The 22,848-nt window shown below is 40.0% G+C and overlaps 1 protein-coding gene across 1 annotated transcript in view; it reads left to right on the forward strand.

Moving 5' to 3' along the window:
* Window positions 1–1,108: 1,108 nt before the first annotated feature.
* PSME4 (proteasome activator subunit 4) overlaps window positions 1,109–22,848 on the forward strand; it is a 38,104-nt gene continuing 16,364 nt past the window's right edge. Inside the window, exons 1-25 of the mRNA XM_008642042.2 lie at window positions 1,109–1,249; window positions 1,741–1,857; window positions 6,227–6,271; window positions 6,911–7,060; window positions 7,766–7,829; window positions 10,028–10,102; window positions 10,220–10,342; window positions 10,754–10,846; window positions 11,788–12,053; window positions 13,533–13,719; window positions 14,372–14,461; window positions 15,419–15,483; window positions 15,581–15,731; window positions 16,883–16,981; window positions 17,339–17,408; window positions 17,823–17,890; window positions 18,399–18,614; window positions 19,763–19,920; window positions 20,519–20,614; window positions 21,139–21,194; window positions 21,709–21,765; window positions 21,951–22,006; window positions 22,089–22,187; window positions 22,271–22,333; window positions 22,488–22,583. Of these exons, the coding sequence (XP_008640264.1) occupies window positions 1,209–1,249; window positions 1,741–1,857; window positions 6,227–6,271; window positions 6,911–7,060; window positions 7,766–7,829; window positions 10,028–10,102; window positions 10,220–10,342; window positions 10,754–10,846; window positions 11,788–12,053; window positions 13,533–13,719; window positions 14,372–14,461; window positions 15,419–15,483; window positions 15,581–15,731; window positions 16,883–16,981; window positions 17,339–17,408; window positions 17,823–17,890; window positions 18,399–18,614; window positions 19,763–19,920; window positions 20,519–20,614; window positions 21,139–21,194; window positions 21,709–21,765; window positions 21,951–22,006; window positions 22,089–22,187; window positions 22,271–22,333; window positions 22,488–22,583 (2,601 nt within the window). The 5' untranslated portion in view covers window positions 1,109–1,208. The remainder of the gene's footprint in view (window positions 1,250–1,740; window positions 1,858–6,226; window positions 6,272–6,910; window positions 7,061–7,765; window positions 7,830–10,027; window positions 10,103–10,219; window positions 10,343–10,753; window positions 10,847–11,787; window positions 12,054–13,532; window positions 13,720–14,371; window positions 14,462–15,418; window positions 15,484–15,580; window positions 15,732–16,882; window positions 16,982–17,338; window positions 17,409–17,822; window positions 17,891–18,398; window positions 18,615–19,762; window positions 19,921–20,518; window positions 20,615–21,138; window positions 21,195–21,708; window positions 21,766–21,950; window positions 22,007–22,088; window positions 22,188–22,270; window positions 22,334–22,487; window positions 22,584–22,848) is intronic.

Below are 22,848 nucleotides of genomic sequence, written 5' to 3' on the forward strand. Positions count from 1 at the left end.
TGTGTTTCTGTGTACTTTACTCCTTTCTTAATTAAACAGCATTTTGTGTAGCAGAGCTGTTGTTAGAAAATGTCAAGAAGGAGAACCAGCCAAACATTTTATTTTTAGTTATATATAGCAATGCTGGCAGATAAATTGGATCTCTGTGTTTCTTTGTAGTTAAAACTTGTTTTCCAGGCTTCTGCAGTTTCTTTTTTTTTTTTTTTTTTTTTTTAATCATGCATGTTTCACCCATTTTTTTTTCTCTGAGGATTCTTTTTGCATGTCTTTTTTAGGCATGTGAAAAGTGTAGGTGTTCAGCTCTTGGTGGTGTAGTTCTGTAGGTAGGTAGTATCTCTGGTCAATCCAGATTATTTAGGTTCCTGTGGTGGAAAAGTGGGTTGTCCTGTATTTTGTTTGTTTCCTTCTGTGTTTTAAGTAAGTACAACGTTGAAATGAACATTAGTGAAAACACTGCCCATCAAATGTAAACATCCCCCCTTGAACTTGACAGGAAAAAGGAAATGGAATGCAGCTTTCTTATGAATCTTTAAGAATAGTCAGAGCTGTAATAAAGAGGGAAGTTGCCTCCCAGCGAACAGTAATTTACAGATGTGCCACACCTAAAATGCTCTGCTAGCACCTTATATAAGTTTTGCTGGTGCAGAATATCTTCAAAGACTTGAAACATGTTTCTTTTTTCAATCTCAACTTAAAACCAGGAAACACTTCTTCTGGAGTGAGTCTGATGGACCTACCCTTGCTGAAGATAGTGGGACACGCCACCAGCAAAGCTCAGCGTCTAAATCAATTATTTGTCCTTACTGGGAACTACTTGACCTGAGTTTGATTTGATACTTTGTGGGTTGTTTTTTTTTTTAGCTTCTGGATTCTGTCCTGTCCATGAGCTTACAGTAGTTGTAGAATCTTATAGGGCTGTAAACTTTGTCTGGTCATTCATTTTCTTCATGTAATTGCAGTTGTAACTCTTCCCTTGGTGTGTGTCTTCAGTTCTTCTTGGACTTGAGAACCAAGTTTTAGTTTTGTTTCATTAAACAGCAAATCGGAGGGATTCTGGCTCTGGTCTTGGATAAAATGGGATGTTTAAAATATTGTGTTTGGTTTGCAGATACATCCGACTATATGGGAGAAAATTCAGCAGGGAGGATCATGTGCTGTTCATCAAACTGTTGTACGAGTTGGTGACAATTCCAAAGCTGGAGATCAGCATGATGCAAGGATTTGCACGCCTGCTGATCAACCTGTTGAAGTGAGTACATATTTCTGCTGACTGTGGAAACTTCTGTCTCAGAACAGCTGATCTCTTGCTCAATGTTGTGCCTTTCATGTAGCAGAGTTCTTACAGGTTGCTTCACTTATCTGCCCTGTACAGTGCTCATGGTTAAAGGGTTCTCCTGTGCAAAAACCTGTCAGAGCTTTAGGAGTGGGACTGAAAGTGGAAGAATGCCAGTTTTGCCCCTATCAAGAAAACCAGACAGCTCAGAAAGCCAAGAATTAAGGCTGAATCTCAGCTAGGGAGAAGATGAAAACTGGCTCACAACTTGATAATGTTTATTTCACTTAGTCAGGAAAAATCTTGACAGTGTCACTTATGCTGAAGGCTGCCAGTGGCCAGCCTGGTCCTGCCTGCCCTTCCTGCAGTTTGTGCCAAACTGGGAGCAGGGATGGGGGTATTCCCACGTGCAGTGTGTCCATGTCAGGGTTGAATCCTGAAGTGCTTGATGTTTTGTTTCCTATTAGGAAAAAGGAACTGCTTTCCAGGGATGATTTAGAGTTGCCTTGGCGACCACTCTATGAAATGTTGGAAAGGATATTATACTCCAAAACAGAACATCTGGGATTAAATTGGTTTCCCAAGTAAGTTCACGTTTTAAAACATTTGATAGGCCTATAAGTACCTGCTTTGAAGTACAGTGCAATGTGCTTTTAATATCTGGAATTTGATCCATGGGAAATATCCTGTTCCTATTTTCATGAGGCACCTTTCAATAATTGCATGCAGGGCTGCACCAAATCATGTATCTCCTTCTGCTGGTGGCTTGTGTTTGTCATGCTGTTTCTTTCTTTATGAATGTGATTAGTTTTTAAATACACTGCAACAGAGGACTTGCTCAACTTATTTTAGGGTGATAACCCACAGTTTAATAAATTTAGTATGAAATATTTAATGATCTTGTCATGGTTTAAACCCCAGCTGCCAACTAAGCCTCGCTCGCTGCCCTTCCTGGTGGGATTGGGGAGAGAACTGGAAGGGTAAAAGTGAGAAAACCTGTGGGTTGAGCTAAAGATGGGTAATAATGTGAAGAAAATTAACTTACCCCAGCCAAAACCTGCACAGAGACTAAGTTAAATGTATGCTGTTCTGTTCTATAACACAGTAACGTTGTGGGGAAAAATATACAAATGGTACTGTCCTTCAATATTTGTACTGTAATCATTCCCAGGATCTGGAATCCAGGTATAAATCAGTCTGCACTCCAAGAAAAATGAAGTATCTTCTATAGGAAATACATGTATTTGCTCAAAGTGATGCCATGATAGGGAGAAATCATTTCTTTTCTCCAGTTAAGAATTTTAGACATGTTCTATTGATTTTAAAAATGAAAGCTTGTTTTCTTTGCTTTCTCTGCACTGTCAATTCCTCTCCATCTGTCATATTTCCAGACTTAAAATTTTCATAATTATCCCAGTCAGAAAAGGTCCTGCTCTATAAATTACAGATTATAAAAGATAGCACATAGATGACACATTATCTTTGGTTGAATTGAAACTTCATCAAGAAATGCAGGAGAAAATGCTTCATTTGCTTTTAAAAAAATAATTTTCTGAATGATGCTGGAGCACTGCCACTGATTCCTGCGGGGAAGATCCTATTGCTGATAAGGGACGTGAACAGGAAATACATGGAGCATTTCAGGCTGAATTTCTCTTGTGGCCGTGTAGCTGAAAAAAATCAGTTTGCTAAATTGAATTATTTTGGTAATTGTAGGTAAGATGTGAAAGAGCAGAGCCTTCCTTGGTTTATTTTGATTTTATTTTTTAATTTTTGCACCTGCAGACCTTGCTCTGGGGGGATGGTGTTGAGGAGCTGCTCACTGTGTAGTGGGGAGGGACCTTTTCCAGGAGGATAGAGGAGGTAAAGCAGGAAGGACGATTTCTGTTGTGATGGTCTGACTGAAGCATTCAGCTTTTATTAACTTCATTCCATGTCAGGCACTCCATGCAGTGCGATTCCTTCTCATACAGTGCTCATCCTCTTTTTGAGGGGTATCTTTTTGGTGGAAGTCAAGGCTTTAAAAGCTGATTTGTAGCTGTTTAATTTATCTCCTGTTTTAATTGAGTTTTATTTTTGTTTACGTTCAGTTCATATCGACCAGGCTGGTCTTCACCTAAAACATTTGTGCTTAATGTGTTACATAGGTGGTAAGAATGATTTTTTTTTTTTTTTTTTTTTTTTGACCTCTGGCCAATGCATGCTCTGTTGGACTGCAGCACTGTCACACAGGTGGAATTCTCTGCATAAATAATTGTATTTGGAAGCCCAGTGTTAACCTGACACCACTGCTGATGATGAGAATGTCGCACTGGATGTAAACCGTGCTAATTGGGGACCCAGGCAGTGTGTGTGGAGTGGCTCTCCAGGGCTCTGTTCTAACTAATTTAACCAGCAAATACATTTCAGGGGTCAAATGAGAGGTAAATTTTGCTTTGGAGCAATTGTTGTGTGTGATTATGGATAAAATCACTGCTGATGCAGGAGCATGTTACGGAGTGAAGGTACCTTCCTCTTAAATCCGATGAAATCATGGAAAGTGCTTTAGCAGTGAGGTAATGGCTTCTGGAAAATCCACCCAGCAACAGCCTTGGGACTGTGAAGAGCTTCTGTGTCAAGAGTTCACTTGGAATTTTTGCATGGAAACAGTATCAGGAGTTTTGGTGTATGATAAGTGCAGAAAACTGGTGGAAGTGGCAGTGGGATCGCAGTGGGGTTTGCTTTGTTTGGGTTTTTTTTAGAAACAAGGGCTTAGTTGTACTAATCCAGTGAGAGATGGCTCACTATAGTTAGGAGATCACTAAAATAATTTGTGAAACTGTAGCTGGTTGCTCTTTCCATTGTCTTAATTTAAGCTCTGTGGTGGAGTGTCCACTTCAGGACTAGAATTTCTCTTCAGGCCTAGAATTTCCCCTCTCCTGAAAAACTGAAATTTGTCTTTTACTGCTTTTTGATAATGTAATAGTCAGCAGTGTCAATTTATATGTTAATAATTTTCTCTTTGTAAATGCGGGGGAAAAATACCCCGATTTGCTAATCAGTATCATCCTACCCTTTCCAAAAGAGGAAAATAATCCTGTAGTGCCAAAAAAGATAACAGTTATAGGGCTTAAAAGTGCTGTTGGGTGTGCTTTAATGTATCTCCCCAGCTGCAATGTCCTATCCTTTCCTAACAGTCCCCTGAAGGGAATATTCCAGGATGTCTCCTGTAGCTGGGCTGTACCTGAACACTCTCTTGGATGGAAGTTCCTTGGATACAAAATTGTCTTACTGGTTTTTTTTGTTTTCTGGCTTCCTAAATTTGTGATCATAAGAAAGGAGGGAACATCCTAATCTTTCTCCTTTGCTCTCTCACACTGACAGATGCTGAGATCTGACTGAAAACTTGTTAATTTTAAAAATATGTTGATCTCTGGCCTCAGTGTTTGTTAAAATTCCTGTCCTTCAGGTTTTCCTTAGTGAGAGCTGACTTGAGTGGAGTGATAGTCTGGGGAGAGCTTGTTTGTTTTTGTCACACAAACATTTATCATGTGAATTTTTAATGTTCTTAAGGAATGTTGCTTGTTCGTGCTTTATTTATCTGCTCTAGGAACAACCATTATCTTTTTTCTAATTCCTTCAAGGACAATATTCACTTGAGCCCAGGATCTTCCTGTGCTTCCTGCAGAGTTTGATTTTATTTTCATTTAATGACTGGTTGGCCTTTCCTCTCCATATCTTAGAGTCAGTCAGCTCAAAATTTTCTTTCTGGGAGAGGCCCCGAGTTGCCTTTGTCACTGTTGCATAAAATATACATAATTTTGCATCTTCTAGAGCACTGCTTGACCGAAGCAGTGCTCTGAGGGCTGGGTGGGCTTTTGCTGGCTTGCTTTGAGTGTTGAAGGGAATTAGTGATTTATCCACTTTTTATTTCTCCTGGCTGTATGGGATCAGTTTATTTTGTGTAGGGCTGGAGAGACAATAGTACATGTTCAGTATTTGTGTGTCTCAAAATTAATTGATCTTGGTAAAATTCTAAAGATGATACATTAGCATCATTTTTTCTGAGCAGAAAAGCATTTTTTAATGTTAGTTTGGGATGGTGAATGAAAGGGTGCAATATTTCTATTTCTACAGAAAGCATATCTAAAAGATGTAAGAATTTGTTCTGCCAGAACTTTTTTTTTCCATTCAGGGGATGTTTTTGGGTAAAAGTGCAAGCTAGTCTTGAGGTGGTTGTGTAATAAATGGAAGGTTTGAAGAACGTGACAATTTACTACCTTTGTGCTTGCGTTGGTTGATCACTCCCTGCTCCCTCTCCCTTTTATTCTTTGAGTTTATTCTGAGATTTAGTCTTTTTTAAAGTGGTTTGATGGCATCCTGTGACAATAGGTGTTGAAATGATTTCTCAAATAAGTGTTCTTGCTGTGGATGAAAGCACTTTTAAAATCAGCTGTTACTTGGAAGGTCCCTAATGAGATAACCCTTGATTTGCAGGTAGTTCATGTCTTCTTAGAATCACTGGACAAAACCCCAAACCACATTGAAAAGGACAAATACGGTGTTTGGAGCCTAAAACCAACGAGTTGCCTTTATTTATCTTACAAATATTCATGAAGTCCACAAACTCATTTTTCTATGTGTTTTCATGTCCCCGAGAAGTCACTTTGCTGGTTGTTCGTGGATAAAATGCAGGATGTCACTTCTATGAAATGATACTAATTCTTCACTTAAATGCAGGAAATACAAGAGTAGTATATGAAAAATAGGACCAGGAGTTGAGCAGAGCAATTTTAATCGTTACATTAAGTCTGTGGAGAAGGCAATTAGCTAATGCATGTTCACAGAAGACATCTAATTGCACCAACATTATCTTAGGCTCTGGAGGGAAAGGTCAGCAAATGGTTGTTTATTTTACGCTGTCTCTGAAATGTAGTAATACATTATTTCTAACATTTCCTTTTCTCATTTCAGTTCTGTAGAAAGTGTTCTGAAAACACTCGTGAAGAGCTGCAGACCGTAAGTGTTTCTTTCATGATTTTTTTTTGGTATCTTTAATATTAATTTAGGAAGCAGGGGAGGAAGTGTTTAAAAGACCCCACTCTACCTGTCATTGCTTGGCTGATGTTTAAAAGTTTGGGTTGGAGGGTAGAGACTTTTCTGGGTTTTATTTTTCCTTTTTAACAGCCTTGGTTGCAATAATTCTGTTGTATAAAAAAATGTATCTAATATGCATTTTAAGTACTGCATTGCATGCTTACTTAGTGAGTTTTAAAAGAAATTAAATCACCAGCATTCCTGTAATGTTTCTATAAATGATCCTTCTGCCTGAAGTGATAAATTTTTTTTATGTCGCATCAAAAGTGAGTAATAGTTGTTTGATTTGGACCAGCCTTCACAGTGAAATGGTTTTGCATTGTACCGATTTCTTCTCTGGTTCAACAAGACAAGAGTATTTTTAATTGGTGGTCTTAAAATGATGTACCACAATGGCCTTGATTTACCTCTGTTTTGTGAAGGTTTCTGGAGGCCTATTGCCCCTGGGCACACGACTTTACTCTAAAATGACATATTAGTAGCTAGCTTGCAATATGCTTAAAGTAAGAGCCAAACTTTAAAGCCAGGTCTGTGTATATTCAGTGGTTTCCTTGTTTTCAGGTATTTCCCAGAAGACGCCACTGGGGAAATGCTGGATGAGTGGAGGCCTTTGATGTGTCCCTTTGATGTGACCATGCAGAAGGCCATTACCTACTTTGAGCTCTTCCTGCCCACCACCCTTCCCCCTGAACTCCACCACAAGGGTTTCAAGTAGGTGTCACTGAAGAGTGCTCTGTTCCAAATGCAAGGAATCATCTTCTACAGGATGATTTGAAGTCACTGGTGGCTTTCAGCAGCTTTTTTGGCAGGAGTTCAAGGCAGAAACACTGCCAACCAGCTTCTTTTGTAAAAGTAACTTGCAGGAATCTTAGTCCTTCTTCCTTACTGAGTTCTGCCTTCTCTAGAGTAAAGCACGCAGCAAATCAAACTAAATTGAATTAAATGTAGTTCATAAAGGTGAATTTGAGTCAGGGACTGGTGTGGAGCATTTGCATCCTTGCCCTCAAGTGAATTCAGAGAAGGAGCTAATGACAGCTGTGACCACTGGTCAAAAGGGACAAATCTCACAGTGCAAGGCAGAGGAAAATGAAGTGTGATGTGTTTTTATCTGGTTTACCTGTGTTGGGATGGCAGAGCTGAGGTAGATAAGGAAACTCCTGGGAGACAGTTGTGTGAAAGGGGGATCAAAAAAGAGTCAGAGGAGAAATAAAGAAAAAAAGCAAGGACTGAAAGTCAGATTTGGGAATATGCTCTGGGAGGCAAATTCATAAAAGCATGTCCGTGTTGATCCTTGTTCTTGCTGAATTAATTGAGGGACAGGTGAATTCTGCAACCACCTGGCAAAGTGAGGGATAAATATTCAGTGAGGGAGCTGCTTTCTCAGTGTTAAATTATTTTGCTTCTGTTTTCTTTCAGGCTTTGGTTTGATGAATTTATAGGCCTTTGGGTGTCAGTTCAAAATCTTCCCCAGTGGGAAGGGGTAAGTATTTGCTTTTCACCTACACTAGAAGAAATCTTCATTTAAATATTCCTGCAATGTGCTTGCAAGGAATTGAAGCCATACAGTGATACAATGAGGTTTTTTCCCTTCTGCTTTAACTAGTACAAGAAAGCAGAGACAATAATTTCATTATTGTTAGCAAGCAATTACTGTCTGAATAAATGAGACTGCAGTTGTGCTTGGTGAACATTGTCTAATGGCCAGCTCAGGCAGCTTTTCATTCCAGCCTTGGGAATGCTGGCATTTTCCAGACTGCCTGCTAATACATAGAATTATGCAAAGTGTAGTTGTGATTTCTAGAAATTACACTTCTGTCCTGTCTTTTAACACATCTTGGATGGTCCCTGATTTTGAGTGGTGACGTTTTGCCTTCACTGCAGTGAGCTGCTGTCATTTTTGGGATACAACAAAGAACCTGTACTCCCTTTGGCCAAAAATTGCCTTGGGCTGTATCTTTCTAGCAAACAGTCTGCTCTGTACCTGTGTGCCCCTGGTGCACATCCCATGTGAGGAGATCCAAAGCTGGGAAATGAAGACCTCCCTCTGGAGGCAGCCCCAGCAGCAGCTTAGGTGCTGTTGGTGTCAGCTGAGCTGTGCCTTGGCTTTGCTGCAGTGAAACTTGGCCTATCCCCAGGTTTTTTTCCCTGCTCGGTATGAACATAAGCTCATTGGCCATCTGGCTCCTTTCACTAATCTCCTGCCTGGATACACAAGGAGAACAACTCCGTGTCTGAGGAGAAAGCTGATTTCCAAACCTCTGTGGTCACACATTCCATGGCTCTTCCTGCCTTCCATCACAAATCCAGGGAGGCAGCCTTGGGCCCAGCACTTGGCAATTGTCCAGATTTGAACACTGGTGATGCCAAAGCTGGTTTTGAGATTCTGTGTTCACTTTTGTGTTTTCCTGATGGCTTCCCCGCTCCCCCCAAAAAATTGTAATTCTGTCTATTCCTTCTGACAGCACTGTGACAGCCTGCACTTGAGTATCATGATTTAGTTTGTTTCTGTCAAACTGTGTAACAAATAATCATCAGCACTCTTTCACAAGTTATCTCTGATATTTTCTCCTCTTCCACTGTATTCTGACAGTTTGCTTGCTTTTTTTCCCCAAAGCTTTCACTTCTTGTTTGCTTTGCCAGGTCCATTCCATCAGGCTGGGATGCAGATAATTAGACACATGGGTTCTGACTCTGCAATCCAATTTAAGCTTCTGTGTGCTGCAAGCTTTTCCTCGGCTTGCTTTGGCAGGAATTAGACTTGCTGTTTGAAGGAGAGCTGTGGAATCAATTCCTTGTGTGCATTGTAAGGGTTTTTTTCACTGGGTATTTCCTCAGATCAAGTAAAAAAGGCAGATCATTAAAGAAAATGTAACCCTTGTCTTCAGGCTGTAATCTGATGTCCTGAATTGAACTTGGGGGTTTTCCAAAGCTGACATGCCCTTCAGCCTGAGAGGTGACCTATTCCTCTGGGCTATCTGTCTCGGAATTTCAGGCCCTTCTTTTTGGCTTTGTCATTGCTTCTATCAGTATCTTGAAGCATCGAGAGCCTAGCAGGTCTTTCCTGATTTGGAGAAGCTCCTAAAAGCAGAGTTGGTGGGTGCTATGCTTTTCACATTCAGGATACAAGAGTGAGACGTCATCTCCTTTTTTTTTTTTTTTTTTTTTTTTTTTTTTTTTTTTTTTTTTTTTTTGTTCAGTCCTGATAACTCCCTTTCCTGAGGACATCTTCCAGTCCCCTTTTGGACTCCTGGGGCTGTCTTCTGGTGATGGAGTATCTAATTCTTCATGGGCAGTCACAGACTGCCCTCCCAGCTGACAGCTGATGCCTGTGACCTTTACAAGCCACTGATGTGTTTAAACCGAAGCACACAAATGTGACAGCCAGCAGCATGCACTGAGTAGGATGGATCTTGCAGGAGCTAATTGTCCTAAATAGCTAAATATTGGGAAAAGCTAGATGGATGAGTTGGTGGAATTTTCTTTGATGTCCCTGTATAAATGTTATTTTAGGCCAGTGAAACATGTCTTGGTGGTTCTGATGGAGTGAAATCTCCCTTCCCAAGTGCTTTACTGCCATGGGTAGCTTTTATCTTGTGTATGTGAAGTAGCTGGTGGGCTTTGCATCTTTTACTCTCAATATATTCTAATGAATATTCCCTTTTTTCTGGTTATTTTCAGCATTTAGTCAATCTTTTTGCTCGCTTGGCCACTGACAACATTGGGTACATAGACTGGGATCCATATGTACCAAAGGTAACAATGCTCATTTCATGACATCCCTTACTTATCTTGCTAGGCGGGTTTGGTTTTTTAAAACATCTTTGGATTTGAAAACTAACTTATGCCAGTGTTTGTTTTTCTTGTCATCAGATTTTTACTAGGATTTTGAGGAGTTTGAATCTGCCCGTGGGAAGCAATCAGGTGGTTGTTCCAAGATTCTTAACAAATGCTTACGACGTAGGACATGCAGTCATGTGGATCACAGCCATGATGGTGAGCAGCTACTTCATAAAATGAAACAAAAGCTAATGCAAAGCTTGAAACATGTATTTAAGATGAGTATTTGTTCTGCCGAGCTCACTGCAGAAGTGTGGTTTTAGGCTTTCTTTTTTCCAAATTATGTTTTCAAGTCCATCCTTCTACTGTCAGTGTGGAACAGGGCTGGAAAGGTTTGTTTCACAGCTGCTGCCTGTGGCATTTTGGAAAGGAACAGGCACCTGTTTTAGTGTGAGCCTCAGCAGATGGGATGGAGAGAACTTGCTCTTAGTGCTGAGCTGGGGGTGGGATGTGATTTGCTGCTTTGAGGTCTTGCTGTGGGGAGAACAAACCTGTGCCTCATGCTGCTGTTACCTGTTCATTTTATCTTGGCCTGTGTGATGAAATTCTGTGGTTTCTCTGTTTCAGGGTGGACCAAGTAAGCTGGTGCAGAAGCACTTGTCTGGCTTGTTCAACAGCATTGCCTCTTTTTACCATCCCTCAAATAACGGGCGCTGGCTGGTGAGTTGAGTGGTTTGAGTGTCCAGACAAGAACTTGGGCTGGGATTTCAACCTTTCAACCTCGTGTGCTCCAGATTGTCTGTTGATCTGTGGTGCTTGCAGACTTGAATTATCATGGTCCATGATTGCACTGTCATTCAAACCATGCTCTTTATTTTCATGGCAGTGCAGAGGTCCAAAACAAGACATCTAAGTCTGATATAGCCAGGAAAAAGAAGTCAGCACTTGAAATGAGGGTGACACACACCATCAGTATTACCTGTGTGATGGAGGTTTTTTTTCTTACTGATCTACTGTCTCCAAGTTATCAAAATCTAGGATGGGCCTTGGAGCAGCCTGGTCTTGTGGAAGGTGTCCCTGCCCGTGGCAGGGGGTTGGAACTGGATGAGCTTTGAGGTCCCTTCCCACCCAATCCATTCTATGATTCTATTAAACAAAGCAAACAGGATTTTTACTGCATTGTCTAGTTTGAAGCATAACATTTAGATGGTGTAACTAGTGGAATCTTCTGTTAAAGAATGTGAGAATCTCCCTGTGACAGCTGATGGGAAATAGAGATTAAAACAGCAAGGCTGGTCACAGCAGTGCCAAGGGAGCTGGCTTGTTCTTGAGTAGGGTGTTTGCTTACACTGAAGGTACAGAGAATGCTCCCAAAGATGGCCTAATTACTGGTTAATAATCTTGATTCCTGACTGTATAATTTTTATGTGATTTTCATGACTTCTGAAATCATGCGACAGTGCTGGCAGCACAATTACTGGTATTTTGGGAAATGAAGTTTAGCAATAAATCGTGAATGCTGTATTTTAGAGCTCTTCAGAGTTTTCCTTTATTGTGGTTGTGTAATCCCAAGATCTTGCCTTAAAATTTTTTGTTGTGCCCTGAGCAGCCAGGTTGTGCTGCTGCCATGCCACTGACCAGCGTTTCTGGTCTGTTCCCAGAACAAACTGATGAAGCTGCTCCAGAGGTTGCCCAGTGGTGTTGTGAGGAGGCTGCACCGTGAGCGCTACAAGAAGGTGACCTGGTTAACTCCTGTCCCTGAGAGCCACAAACTCACGGACCAGGATGTGACAGACTTTGTGCAGTGCATCATCCAGCCTGTTCTCCTGGCAATGTTCAGCAAAACCGGAAGCCTGGAGGCTGCCCAAGCCCTGCAGAACCTTGCACTGATGCGTCCTGAATTAGTAATTCCACCTGTACTTGAGAAGTAAGTTTTGCAGGAACGTTGCAACTTCGTGTGCCCTTCCCAAGAAATAAATAGGAAAAGCAGTCGTATTAAATAATAAACTAATTGCTTGCTGTGAGCGAATACCTGCAGTGAGAGGAGCTGCTGATACACCCTCCTGAGCAGTCATCTCAGAACTGGGAGCAAGGGAGGACTCAATTTTTTATTTTAATTCATTTGATTTGTTTTGTTGTTTGCTGTTTGGTTTTTCTGATCACCTGGCAAGTGGAATAGTTCTGGGAGCTGTTGGCAGCTCGTGTGCTTTAGGGTAGGCAGTCCTCAGGTGGCTTGCATTTCTGGGAGCATTTTGTATCAGATAGTGGGTGGATCAGTTGAAAAAGCAACTTTGCATCCTTTATTCATAAGCCACCTGGTAGGTTCCAGATACACGGGATGCTTGTGTAGCAATAAGGATATGTTTTACATTTCTGTTTGGTTCCGAGCATGTTGCAGGTTGTTTAAAATCACTGGCATTGCTGACCTTGTAGTTGCCAGACTGTGTGCCTCTGTGAAATACTTGGTTTGTGCTATTTTTAATGCCTTAGTGCCTGAAATTGCCAAAGAAAAATGTTGCTCCTTCCTTCTCCACTGAAAGCTTTCCTCCTAGCCCCCATCCATGTTCCCTATGCAGTCTTTTGTATTTTAACAGAACAGCAGAGGAATGAGTTTGATTGAAGAGCCCTTCCCGTGTTCCACACCACCCTTACTCAACTGTTTGTAAAAACTTGATAAATCTGCTCTTTTACAAAACATCCCAAGCCCAGCAGTTCCAAGCAGGACAGCAGTGCTGAGTAGGGCTGCCCTTTCTTTTTGAGAGCAGACCCAACATCTGCTCTGTAGTTCAAACTATCCCTGGAATGTTTGCCTTGGCTGCAGTTCCAGATTATTTGGGTGTGCTGTGCTCTGGGTGACGGAGGGCAGTGGTAGCAGTGTGACTCCTCTCTGAACTGGAGGCTGTTGGTAACAACAGGAAGTGTTGCTATGCAGTTTGCTTAAAAAGTATTAATTTTTTAAAAAAAAGGTTTAAAAATCACAGTAACTTCCCGGGTTTTGATAAAGAGGTCTGGACTTTGTAGTAATATGAAGAGATCCCTTCTCGATTTAGAGGCAGCCAAGGCACGTTCTCGTGTTTGCCACAAGAACCCTACAGCTGGCATTGCCTCAAAGTCCAAACAGGGAAATCGTGGTAGCTTTGGATGCAGGAGCAGTTGTTAGTTCCTGTGCTGCAGCTGCTTGGAAGGTCTTTAATCTTGAACTGGTGGTGGATAGCACTGATCCAATGGAAGGAACATTGTAACAAAACAGTGTTAAATCCATTGGAAAATGATGAGAAAACAATTTTGGAAACATTAAAATGTTTTCTTCTTCAATGCAGAAAATAGCGTGTGCAGTCCACTTCTATTGTCTTTGAAGGCTTTAGAAACATTACTGTTGCCAATCTGACTGCCTCCCATTTTGCAGAACATATCCTGCACTTGAGACCCTGACAGAGCCTCATCAGCTCACAGCCACCCTGAGCTGTGTCATTGGAGTAGCTCGGAGCCTGGTGTCCGGGGGGAAGTGGTTTCCTGAGGGTCCCACACACATGCTACCTCTGCTGATGAGAGCCTTGCCTGGGGTGGACCCAAATGACTTCAGCAAATGCATGGTGAGTGTACAAATATTGCCTTTTTTTAGGAGATAACCAGCCAACTAGCTAATATTGTATTTTATATAGAAATATTTTCATATTTCTGTGTAAGCAGGTAACTCCCATGTCCAGAATTTATCAGTCTTTTTTTCTGCACAATTTTATTCAAAAAAATTTAATATTACAGGCCTCTTTGGCTCATTGAACAGTGCAGAGTGCTTGTGAGAAGGATTGTACTGACTTTTTGGGCAGCTCTGAAAAACAAGATTAAACAGCTGCTTCCCAGCTCCTAGCAAATATTCCTGGTCTTTTAAGATCAAAAGGAAGCTCTTTATCCCTAGGTTTTCATTATATTAAATTATAAAAAGTCTGTATTTTCAGAAATTCATATTAATGGACTTAATGTAAATATTGGGGTTTTGTAACTTTAAAGTTCAGCACAAAATAATGGCTACGTTACTTAGAAAATTGAGACTATTTTTACAGTGCTGCCTGTTTAATTTTATATATAAAATCTGAAATACCTGTTGAAGTTTTAGGGTGGAAGAATAGAGCTCTGGATTTTTTTTTTTAGTATAATTTGCTTTAGGTCCCATACCTTAACTGGAAAAGCTTTTTAATGTGTAGATAGAGTAACACTCATTAAAGAGCTATTTGTACCTCTCAACAGATTACATTCCAGTTCATTGCAACATTTTCTACTCTGGTGCCTTTAGTAGATTGTTCATCTGTATTGCAAGAAAGAGATGATCTTTCAGAGGTAAGAGTGCTGGGTTGGTATAAAAACAGAGCTGTAACTTAGTTTTCAGTTTAATTTCTAGCAGCGTATGCACAGATATTAATTCTGTTTGTTTCTATCAGTGGAGCTGACACCAGTGTGCAAATTGGCTTTAGCAATGCTTCTTCGTCACAGCTTGTTGTAGAGAGTGTTAAATTCAGGCAGTTTAATGTTTTTATGTCAAAACTAAATTGCTCAGGGCCCTGTGTGGTGTCATTTGACTTGGAGCTTTCCCTGCCTTGAGGAGGAGGTTTGTCTGTGTAGTTATTTTAAATAGTGCATTCTATTTTTTTCCCGTTTTTCAGGGCTGTTTTCTTCCTAAATAAACCCCTGCTCCTCTTTTAAGTCCTGCTTCCCTTCCCTGATTGAGATTCTTTTGCTTTCCCTCCAGATACTTGTTAATCTCCTCTAGTCAAGAGATAGTAACAGCATTAGACAGTGAGTCTTATCTCCCTTATCACCACACCTCTTTGCTCCTGGGACACTTTGTAGCTCAGAGAGCCACAGGTTGCCCAAATTAAAAGGTGAATTTCATTGTCCCAGAGCTGCAGCACTCAAAAATGAAGAGGAGTTTGTACAGTGAATATTTACTGTCAATATCTGCCAGGAGAGAGAGGTCTGGCAGCACTCCTGGCACTCGCTCACCTCCTGCTACAAAGGAGGATCAGTGGTGAGGCCAAAGGTTGTATCCATGGAGGCAGACCTGATTTCACCAGAGGGGTTATTTGGATACACATCCAGGCAGGAAACTGGGACAGGACAGTGTCAGGAACATGTAATAACTGTTTCATGGAGCAGTTGAGTCTGTATGGTGGGAAATGCACTGGAGGATGTTTTCACTTGGACATTGGAAGTAGTTGATCTAGGAAATTAACTTTCTATTATGTTTCCTTAATAAAAGCCAACCTTGTGTGTTTCCTTCATGTTGGAAAACTGTAGGTGGAAAGAGAATTGTGCTCTGCATCTGCTGAATTTGAGGATTTTGTGCTGCAGTTTATGGATAGGTGAGTGAGCTAAGGATAGGGGGAAGCTTGGCATTAAGAACTTCATAAAACTTCCCCATTTCACTTACTAACCCTACCATTTCATTTATTTGTGTAGATGTTTTGGACTTATAGAGAGCAGCACATTAGAACAAACCAGAGAGGAGACTGAAACAGAAAAAATGACTCATTTGGAGAGTCTGGTGGAACTGGGTCTCTCTTCTACTTTCAGTACAATCCTTACCCAGTGTTCAAAGGATATCTTTAAGGTATGTAGAACGTGGACTTTTCATCTCTTTTAGGAAATTTAATTTTGTGTTGGCAACAACTGGTGCATTCAAATTCTTCCTTCCCTCATGAATGTGAACTTCCACATTTAACCAAGGAAAGGGCTGAGGGGGGAGGTTGACTTCATGGCAGTTTGGTTTATGATTTTATCCCACTCACTACAGAGCTCTCCTGCAAACTGATGATAAACACAAGGAGAAATCATTCCAACAGTTTATTTTATCCCTGTATCAGTTTAGGTTGTGGATTTTCATGTCTTGGTGGCAATGCTGTCCCACCCAAGCCTCTGCTTTCCTTTTCTCTCCATCTCCCTGCCATTTCTTCACCTGGGTCAGAGAGGCTGTTCAAGGAGCTGCATGGTTAATGGGATCAGAAAAATTACCTGGATTAAAATAACTCAGAGGGAGAGGGTGGAGAATCCGGGTTATTACGTGGACAGCTTCTTTCCTTGTAGGTTGGGTTAGCACATTTCTATCTGTTTAAATATATATATATTTGGAGATGCCAGGTTTTGTACATTTTGAACATTGGCACTTTGGTGTGATTTTTGTTTGGAATCTTTTGGTAAATACAAGCCTTAAGTTAATTCTTTGTTGTCATTAAGTATTTAATTTGTATTTTTCCTGTTTGTCCATTATTCAAGTATTCATGAGATTTACATTTTATATAGTTCACCTTGCCTTGGCAAAGCATTGGATGGAAATAATCTGCTTTTAAATACACTGGCTACTTAAATTGTTGCTACTTAATTCCCTGATTATGCCTTAACTAAGGGATGTCTTGGCTTTCCTTCACTGTAACATGTGAAATAATTTTTCCTGTCATCAGCCTGTGACTTATTCCTGGAAAACGTTTTCTGTGTAGTTTCTCAGAATCGCCCTAAACTTCTATTAGTCATCAAGAGTTATCCACCTCCTCTCTTCCCAAAGGGAACATTTCAGGCTTTCCACAGAGCTGCTTTCTCCATCTCTACGCTGATTTTCTTTTTCATGTGAATTGTTGTGGGTTTCTGGTTTAAAAGAATGCAGGGTTATGTAGAGATACTGCCTTCTGTGTAATATCAAATATTTTGGGATACCTAATTTGCTTTTTTCTTTAAAAGCAACCTCCATCTTTTTGTCCTGATTTTTAGGTTGCCTTGGAGAAGGTTTTTAACTTTGCTGTTTCAAATATATTTGAGACAAGAGTAGCTGGTCGAATGGTTGCCGATATGTGCCGAGCTGCAGTAAAAGTGAGAGAAAATGCTCTTAATTTCACTCCCTCTTTAGTTTAAAAAAGAAAAAAGCCAGTGCTGCTACTTTTTTCTGTGTAATATCTGTATTTTTTAATGTAAATACTGGTGGCTCTTAATATCATGTCTTCTAAAATTGGTGGGTTGCATATAGCAATATTTCAAGAGGTTAGTTCACTCAGTATTTGTCTTGCAGTTATGTTAAACTTAGGTTTTATTGACTGAGAGTCATGAAGTCAGGCTGACTCAGTGGATTGGAGTTGGGATGCAATCTGGTCTTAGGTATTTATCAGTGTGTGTGCTGAGTTCCCCAAGATATTTTGTTTTAAAATGGATTATTTCTGGTGCCGTTTGCAGTGCCGCCCTGAGGAGTCCTTGAAGCTGTTTGTACCACATTGCTGCAACGTCATAACTCACCTCACAGGCAGTAAGTTTCTAACATTTCCAGTGTTATTGGCTTGCTTTTGGGTTGATTTTTGTTAAACATTAAAATAATAACTAAAACTTCTGGGTGTTTTCCACAAGTTCATTTCAGCAATGGAAAGATGCATTACTTCAACTAAAAAATCCACACCAGCAGTTGTGTAATTTCAAGACCAAAATCTGTCAGGTTGCAAGACCACAATTACTTAAAAATGTGGCAGTTTGAAATGTCTCCAGACATTCATCAAATTCAGGATGGTACATTGGCTACAATGACTTCCAGTTGGACATGGGTGCAGTGTGAGTTGGGCGGTTGGGAGACAGATTTTGGGATGGAAGCACCTGGATTCTGATGGAGCTCATTTGGAAAACTTGACTGCAGTGGGGTTACAGCAGTGCTTATCCCTTGTTCCTCTAGATGATGATGTATTACATGATGAAGAACTAGATAAGGAGCTGCTCTGGAATCTTCAGCTTTTATCAGAGGTATTCCCAAAAACATTCTTCCCATGCTTGTGTGTCACTGCATCCTGTTTAATGCCCCTGAAAGGAGAAAAAAAATAAACTTCTATTAAAGCAAAGTAAATGTTGTATGAATGGCACTGCAGAGCTTCTGGTTTTTACCTGACTCTGAATGAGACATGAGTGGCTGCTGTTTGAAGCAGATAAACAGTGTTGCATGTGGAATGAATTAAAGTAATTATTGAGGGGGAGTGAAAGAAGAGGGATCAATGCAGGAAAAAACATAAGAAGCTTTTTGTAAATATGTTTTTAAATTAATTAAAGAAAATATAGGAGTATTGCTAGAAAATTTGGGATGGGGTCAAGCAGGTGGCGTCATGGAAACTTTTCCAGCAGCTGTGGAAGCAGCAGTTCACGTGCAACTTCAGTGGGAGCTGGAGAATGGATCCTGGCCCAGCTGGGCTGAGCAGTGTGACCCTGTCCAGCCCTGCAGGACCAAACTGATGTTTGCAATGTCTCTCTGTGCCCCCAGATCACTCGAGTGGATGGCAAGAAGCTGCTACTGTACAGGGAGCAGTTTGGGAAGATACTGCAGCGCACCCTACACTTAACCTGTAAGCAGGGTTACATTCTGTCTTGTAACCTACTGCACCATCTTCTTCGTTCTGCTACACTTATCTACCCCACAGAGTACTGCAGTGTGCCAGGTGGCTTTGACAAGCCTCTTTCTGAATACTTTCCTATCAAGGCAAGGATTTTCATTTATTTAGGATTAGAGGATTTGACTTTTTTTTTTGGTTTCTTGGAAAAAAAACCCGTACGCTCTTAGGGTTTTATTTGGAGATCTCTGACCAGTGGTAGCAGCAATGGGAAGCGATGCTTTGGGCTTTGAAATGTAGAGCAAATGACGATTAATTTAAAGTATATTGATAGCCAAAAATGAATACTGACTGTTGTTGGAGTAGTTTTAGAGTTTTGAGTAGTTTTATATGACTTATTAGTGGTTTATGATGTGTGTTTTACCATGATTGCATGACACAGTAAGTTAATACACAGCAAGGATATGTGGTGTTTTACATGTCAGCCGAATAACAAATAATGATTCTCTCCTGAGCTTGAGATAAAATGAAAGCAGAACTGGCAATATTAAAAGTTACTGAAACTGTGAAAAGTCACGTGCTGCTCTGCTGTTAAGACTTTGACATCAATTTATCAATATTCCAGTTTAAAGGCAGCAATTTTCAGCTGGCCTGTTTCAATATACAACTGCATTTTGCTGAAAAGTGTTTTTATGTAATTCCCAACAGCAGATAATCTTGTTACTGAAAGCTAGTCCAGTTTTACAACTGATAGAAACATCCTGTTGGGCCAGTTAATCATTTAAAAAAACAAACAAAAATATCCCAAATGCCAAACACAAAAAAACCCCCAATGAAACAAACAAATCAACGGAACCCCCAAAAACAACAATCACGCAATTATTTTCAATTCCCCCTCTGAAACTGAAAACATTCACAATGACTTTCCTGTTCTCCATGGGAGTATCAAAAGTCTGAGTTGTGCTTAAGAATGTGTCTGAATTTATGTCCAGTCAAAGGAATAATTAAGTTATATTTCAATTAGACCAATTAGATTCAATTAAATCCTTTTCATTTTAGTGCTTACAGATATGTGTTATTTTCTGGGTATGTGTAGACATATATAGGATTGGAATGTCTGTTTGATTTTCTGATGGTGTTGTTTTTCCTCGAAATGTCAGGATAACTACGTTAATTTATAGCAGTAGTTAGTTCACATGTGTTTGGGTTTGTTTTTTTTTTTGTAATATTAAATACTATTTTTTTTAAACACAATTTAAATAGCTTGATTAATAAGAAACATCTTTATTTACTACAGGACTGGGGTAAACCAGGTGACCTGTGGAACTTGGATATCCAGTGGCATGTTCCTTCATCTGAGGAAATAAGCTTTGCTTTTTATTTGCTGGATACTTTCCTGCAGCCTGAGCTCACCAGGCTGGAGCTCTATGCACTTGGAGAGCTGGAAATGTCCAGGTAGGATGCAGAAGGTGTATTTTCCACTCACAGTAGTTAGTAAGGAGGAAAATACTATAATGTTGCACTTTGATATTATTCTAGGATTTCTGAAGTTCCTAGTTCAGCTGATGATAATAGCATCAAGATGAGATAGCATCAAGATTTCTTTGAAGTAACACAGAAAATAAGTTATTTGCATTTCACATTTTAATTTATCTTCAGACTGTAAAATATTCACTCCTAAATTATTCCCTCATCTTCCCCATGGTGGGAAGATCTAATTGTCTTGGCCTTGGGGTAAGGAGTTATTTCATAGGTTTTATCTGAGATTTAGATAAAATCCTTCAAAGCAATTTTCATATTAGTTTATCTCACCTGCACAGTTTTGGAATATAAAATCTCCCATGTTTTCTGGAAAATGAAGTTAAACATTGGGGTTTGGAAAAGAATTAGGTTGGCATAAAAAAGCCCAGCTTGATTTCTGCAGCACTCCCTCCTGTGTGTAGAACTGATACAACTAAAGAAAAAACTTGCATAAAACGTCACAAAAAAGATGTGGTTTGTTTATTTTCAAGCAATTAACAGATAAGTAACCAGGTTTTCCTCTTTGTTTAAGAGATGATGTGCAGCAGTCTCTTGCCATCGTGCACAACTGCCTGATTGGCTCTGGGAACATTCTGCCTCCTCTCAAAGGAGAAAGGGTGGCTCATCTGTAAGTAACATTTATTTTATGTCCCGAACATTCTAGTGATTGTGTTCCTTCGTGCTGGGTTTTAGTGCTTTCTTACTGCTGTTGTCATGCAGCTGCTGCTAGAAGCTACTTTAGGGAACACTGATAGTAAATATCAAGATACAGAAAATTCACTTGTCAGGAAAGGACTCAAATGCTCCTGTCCTTCCCTACAACAAGGAGCCATGTGTGTTTCAATGTGTGTTCTTAGGTTTGACAGAAACCAAATTTCTGCCTGTTCAATAGAACTGATGGGGTTCTGTTAACTGGGAAATAGAGATTCCGGGTTCAAGGTGGCCTGATGGTGTCCCTGCCTCTGACAAAGTCTGATCCAAAGGGATGGTTCATTTATAAATGTGAGAACTGAGATGTACTGTTAGTAAATCCAGAAGTCTTTGTGCTACTGGCATTAAATTTAACTTGTTAAAATGAATTAAATGCCAGTGAAATGCACATACTCCGTGATTTCTGTAATGTGTAGTAATACTTGGCTTATTTTCATGCAGGGTCCCAAGTCTGGTGTCTTTGGAAGAGACAAAGCTGTACACTGGTGTTGAATATGGTGAGTAGATCCCAGTTCTGTTCAGGCAGGCTCTAAGTGTTGTTTTCTTCTTTTTTAAAATTGCTTTCTTTTTATTTTTTTGTAAAAACAGTGGGTTCTTTTGGAGAACCATAATTTTGATTCTTCTCTTCATATAAATGGGATTTTGTGACCAACACCAGAGTTCTGTGTACACACAGTTTTATTTTCAGCAGTGGTACACAAGATACGGATCTGCTGCAGGAATCTGGCTGGTAATGGGAGCTCTGTGTGTTCCTCAATTCCCAGATGCTAAATGAACTGCCTGAACTTAGAAATAAAACCAGCTGTCAAAGCAGATAAAGATGGTTGTGTACCTATAAAACCCAAGCAGCTGAGTTGATAAACTGATGAGAGCCATGTCCTTAGATATAACAAATGGTTATTTTTATAATAGCTCATACTGCCAGTTCTGAATAGTCTGCTCTGGCTTTCCACTATTAGTTGCTTTTTATGCTGTTGTATAATAAACATAAAATGTTTTTTTCTCTTTTAGATTTATCCAGGGAGAATTACAGAGAAACAATTGCAAGGGTGACAAGGAAATTGCTGCGTAAGTTTGATCACTCCTGTAACGAAAACCAACTGTCATACTTCAGTATGATTGTATACATGAGGAAATTGTATTGTTTACTTTGCCTACAATTCCAAAAGTTAAGCTTTGCGGAAATAAAATTATTGCTAATTTTTAAAGCTCTTCTCCTGTCTGATGATCAATTTCATTTCTCCCAATTGCAGGCTATATTCTTGATCATTCAGAAGATGATACCAAGTCTTTGTTTCTAATAATAAAGGTATGCTTTACATTTGTAAAACTTAAGGCAAGATGATGTGTTTTGCAACATAATCACTCTTGTCCTCTCTTTCTTTCCACAGATTATCAGTGACGTTTTACAGTTCCAAGGGTCTCACAAACATGAGTTTGATTCGCGATGGAAAAGCTTCAATCTAGTGAAAAAATCAATGGAGAACAGGGTCGGTGACTTGGCTGTGTGAAGCTGAGATTCCTGAATTGCTGATAGGATACGGAAATCTAAACCAAATGTCTTTCTTTACAGCTTCAAGGAAAGAAACAACACATCAGAGCCTTGCTGATCGACAGGGTTATGCTGCAGCATGAGGTAATTCTTCCCCTTCAATCCCCATAATTTGCTTGAAAAGCTGCTTTGCATAGTTTGCTAAATGTCATCGTAACAATATTCCTGCTCTGGTGTTCTTTATATGTGTGAAATGCGAAAACAATCTGTCCTTTCTTTGTGCTCCCCATGGATTCAGCTGAGAACCCTGACGATGGAAGGCTGTGAATACAAAACTTCCCACCAGGAGATGATCAGGGATCTTCTGTGTTTGTCCACGAGTTCCTATGGGCAGGTGAGGAGCAGCCCCTTTTAAACTGAGATTTATGGAGTGTTTTGTTGGTCTCTTCAAGCGATTCTACATCCTAAATCTGTTGTTCCGGCTGTTTGCTTTTCAAATGATCTTAAAAACACCTTGTTTCTGGCAACATGAAGAATCTTCTGTAACTTTGGAGCTGTTCTCATGTAAATGCCAGAAACAAGAAGTAGATTTTTATAAGCAGGGTGGGGTGTTTACAGCCTTCCACAAATAATTTTGTTTCTGTGCACAAATACATGAT

The sequence above is a fragment of the Corvus brachyrhynchos genome, unplaced genomic scaffold (assembly GCF_000691975.1).
Source record: "Corvus brachyrhynchos isolate BGI_N302 unplaced genomic scaffold, ASM69197v1 scaffold69, whole genome shotgun sequence".
Classification (NCBI taxonomy): domain Eukaryota; kingdom Metazoa; phylum Chordata; class Aves; order Passeriformes; family Corvidae; genus Corvus; species Corvus brachyrhynchos.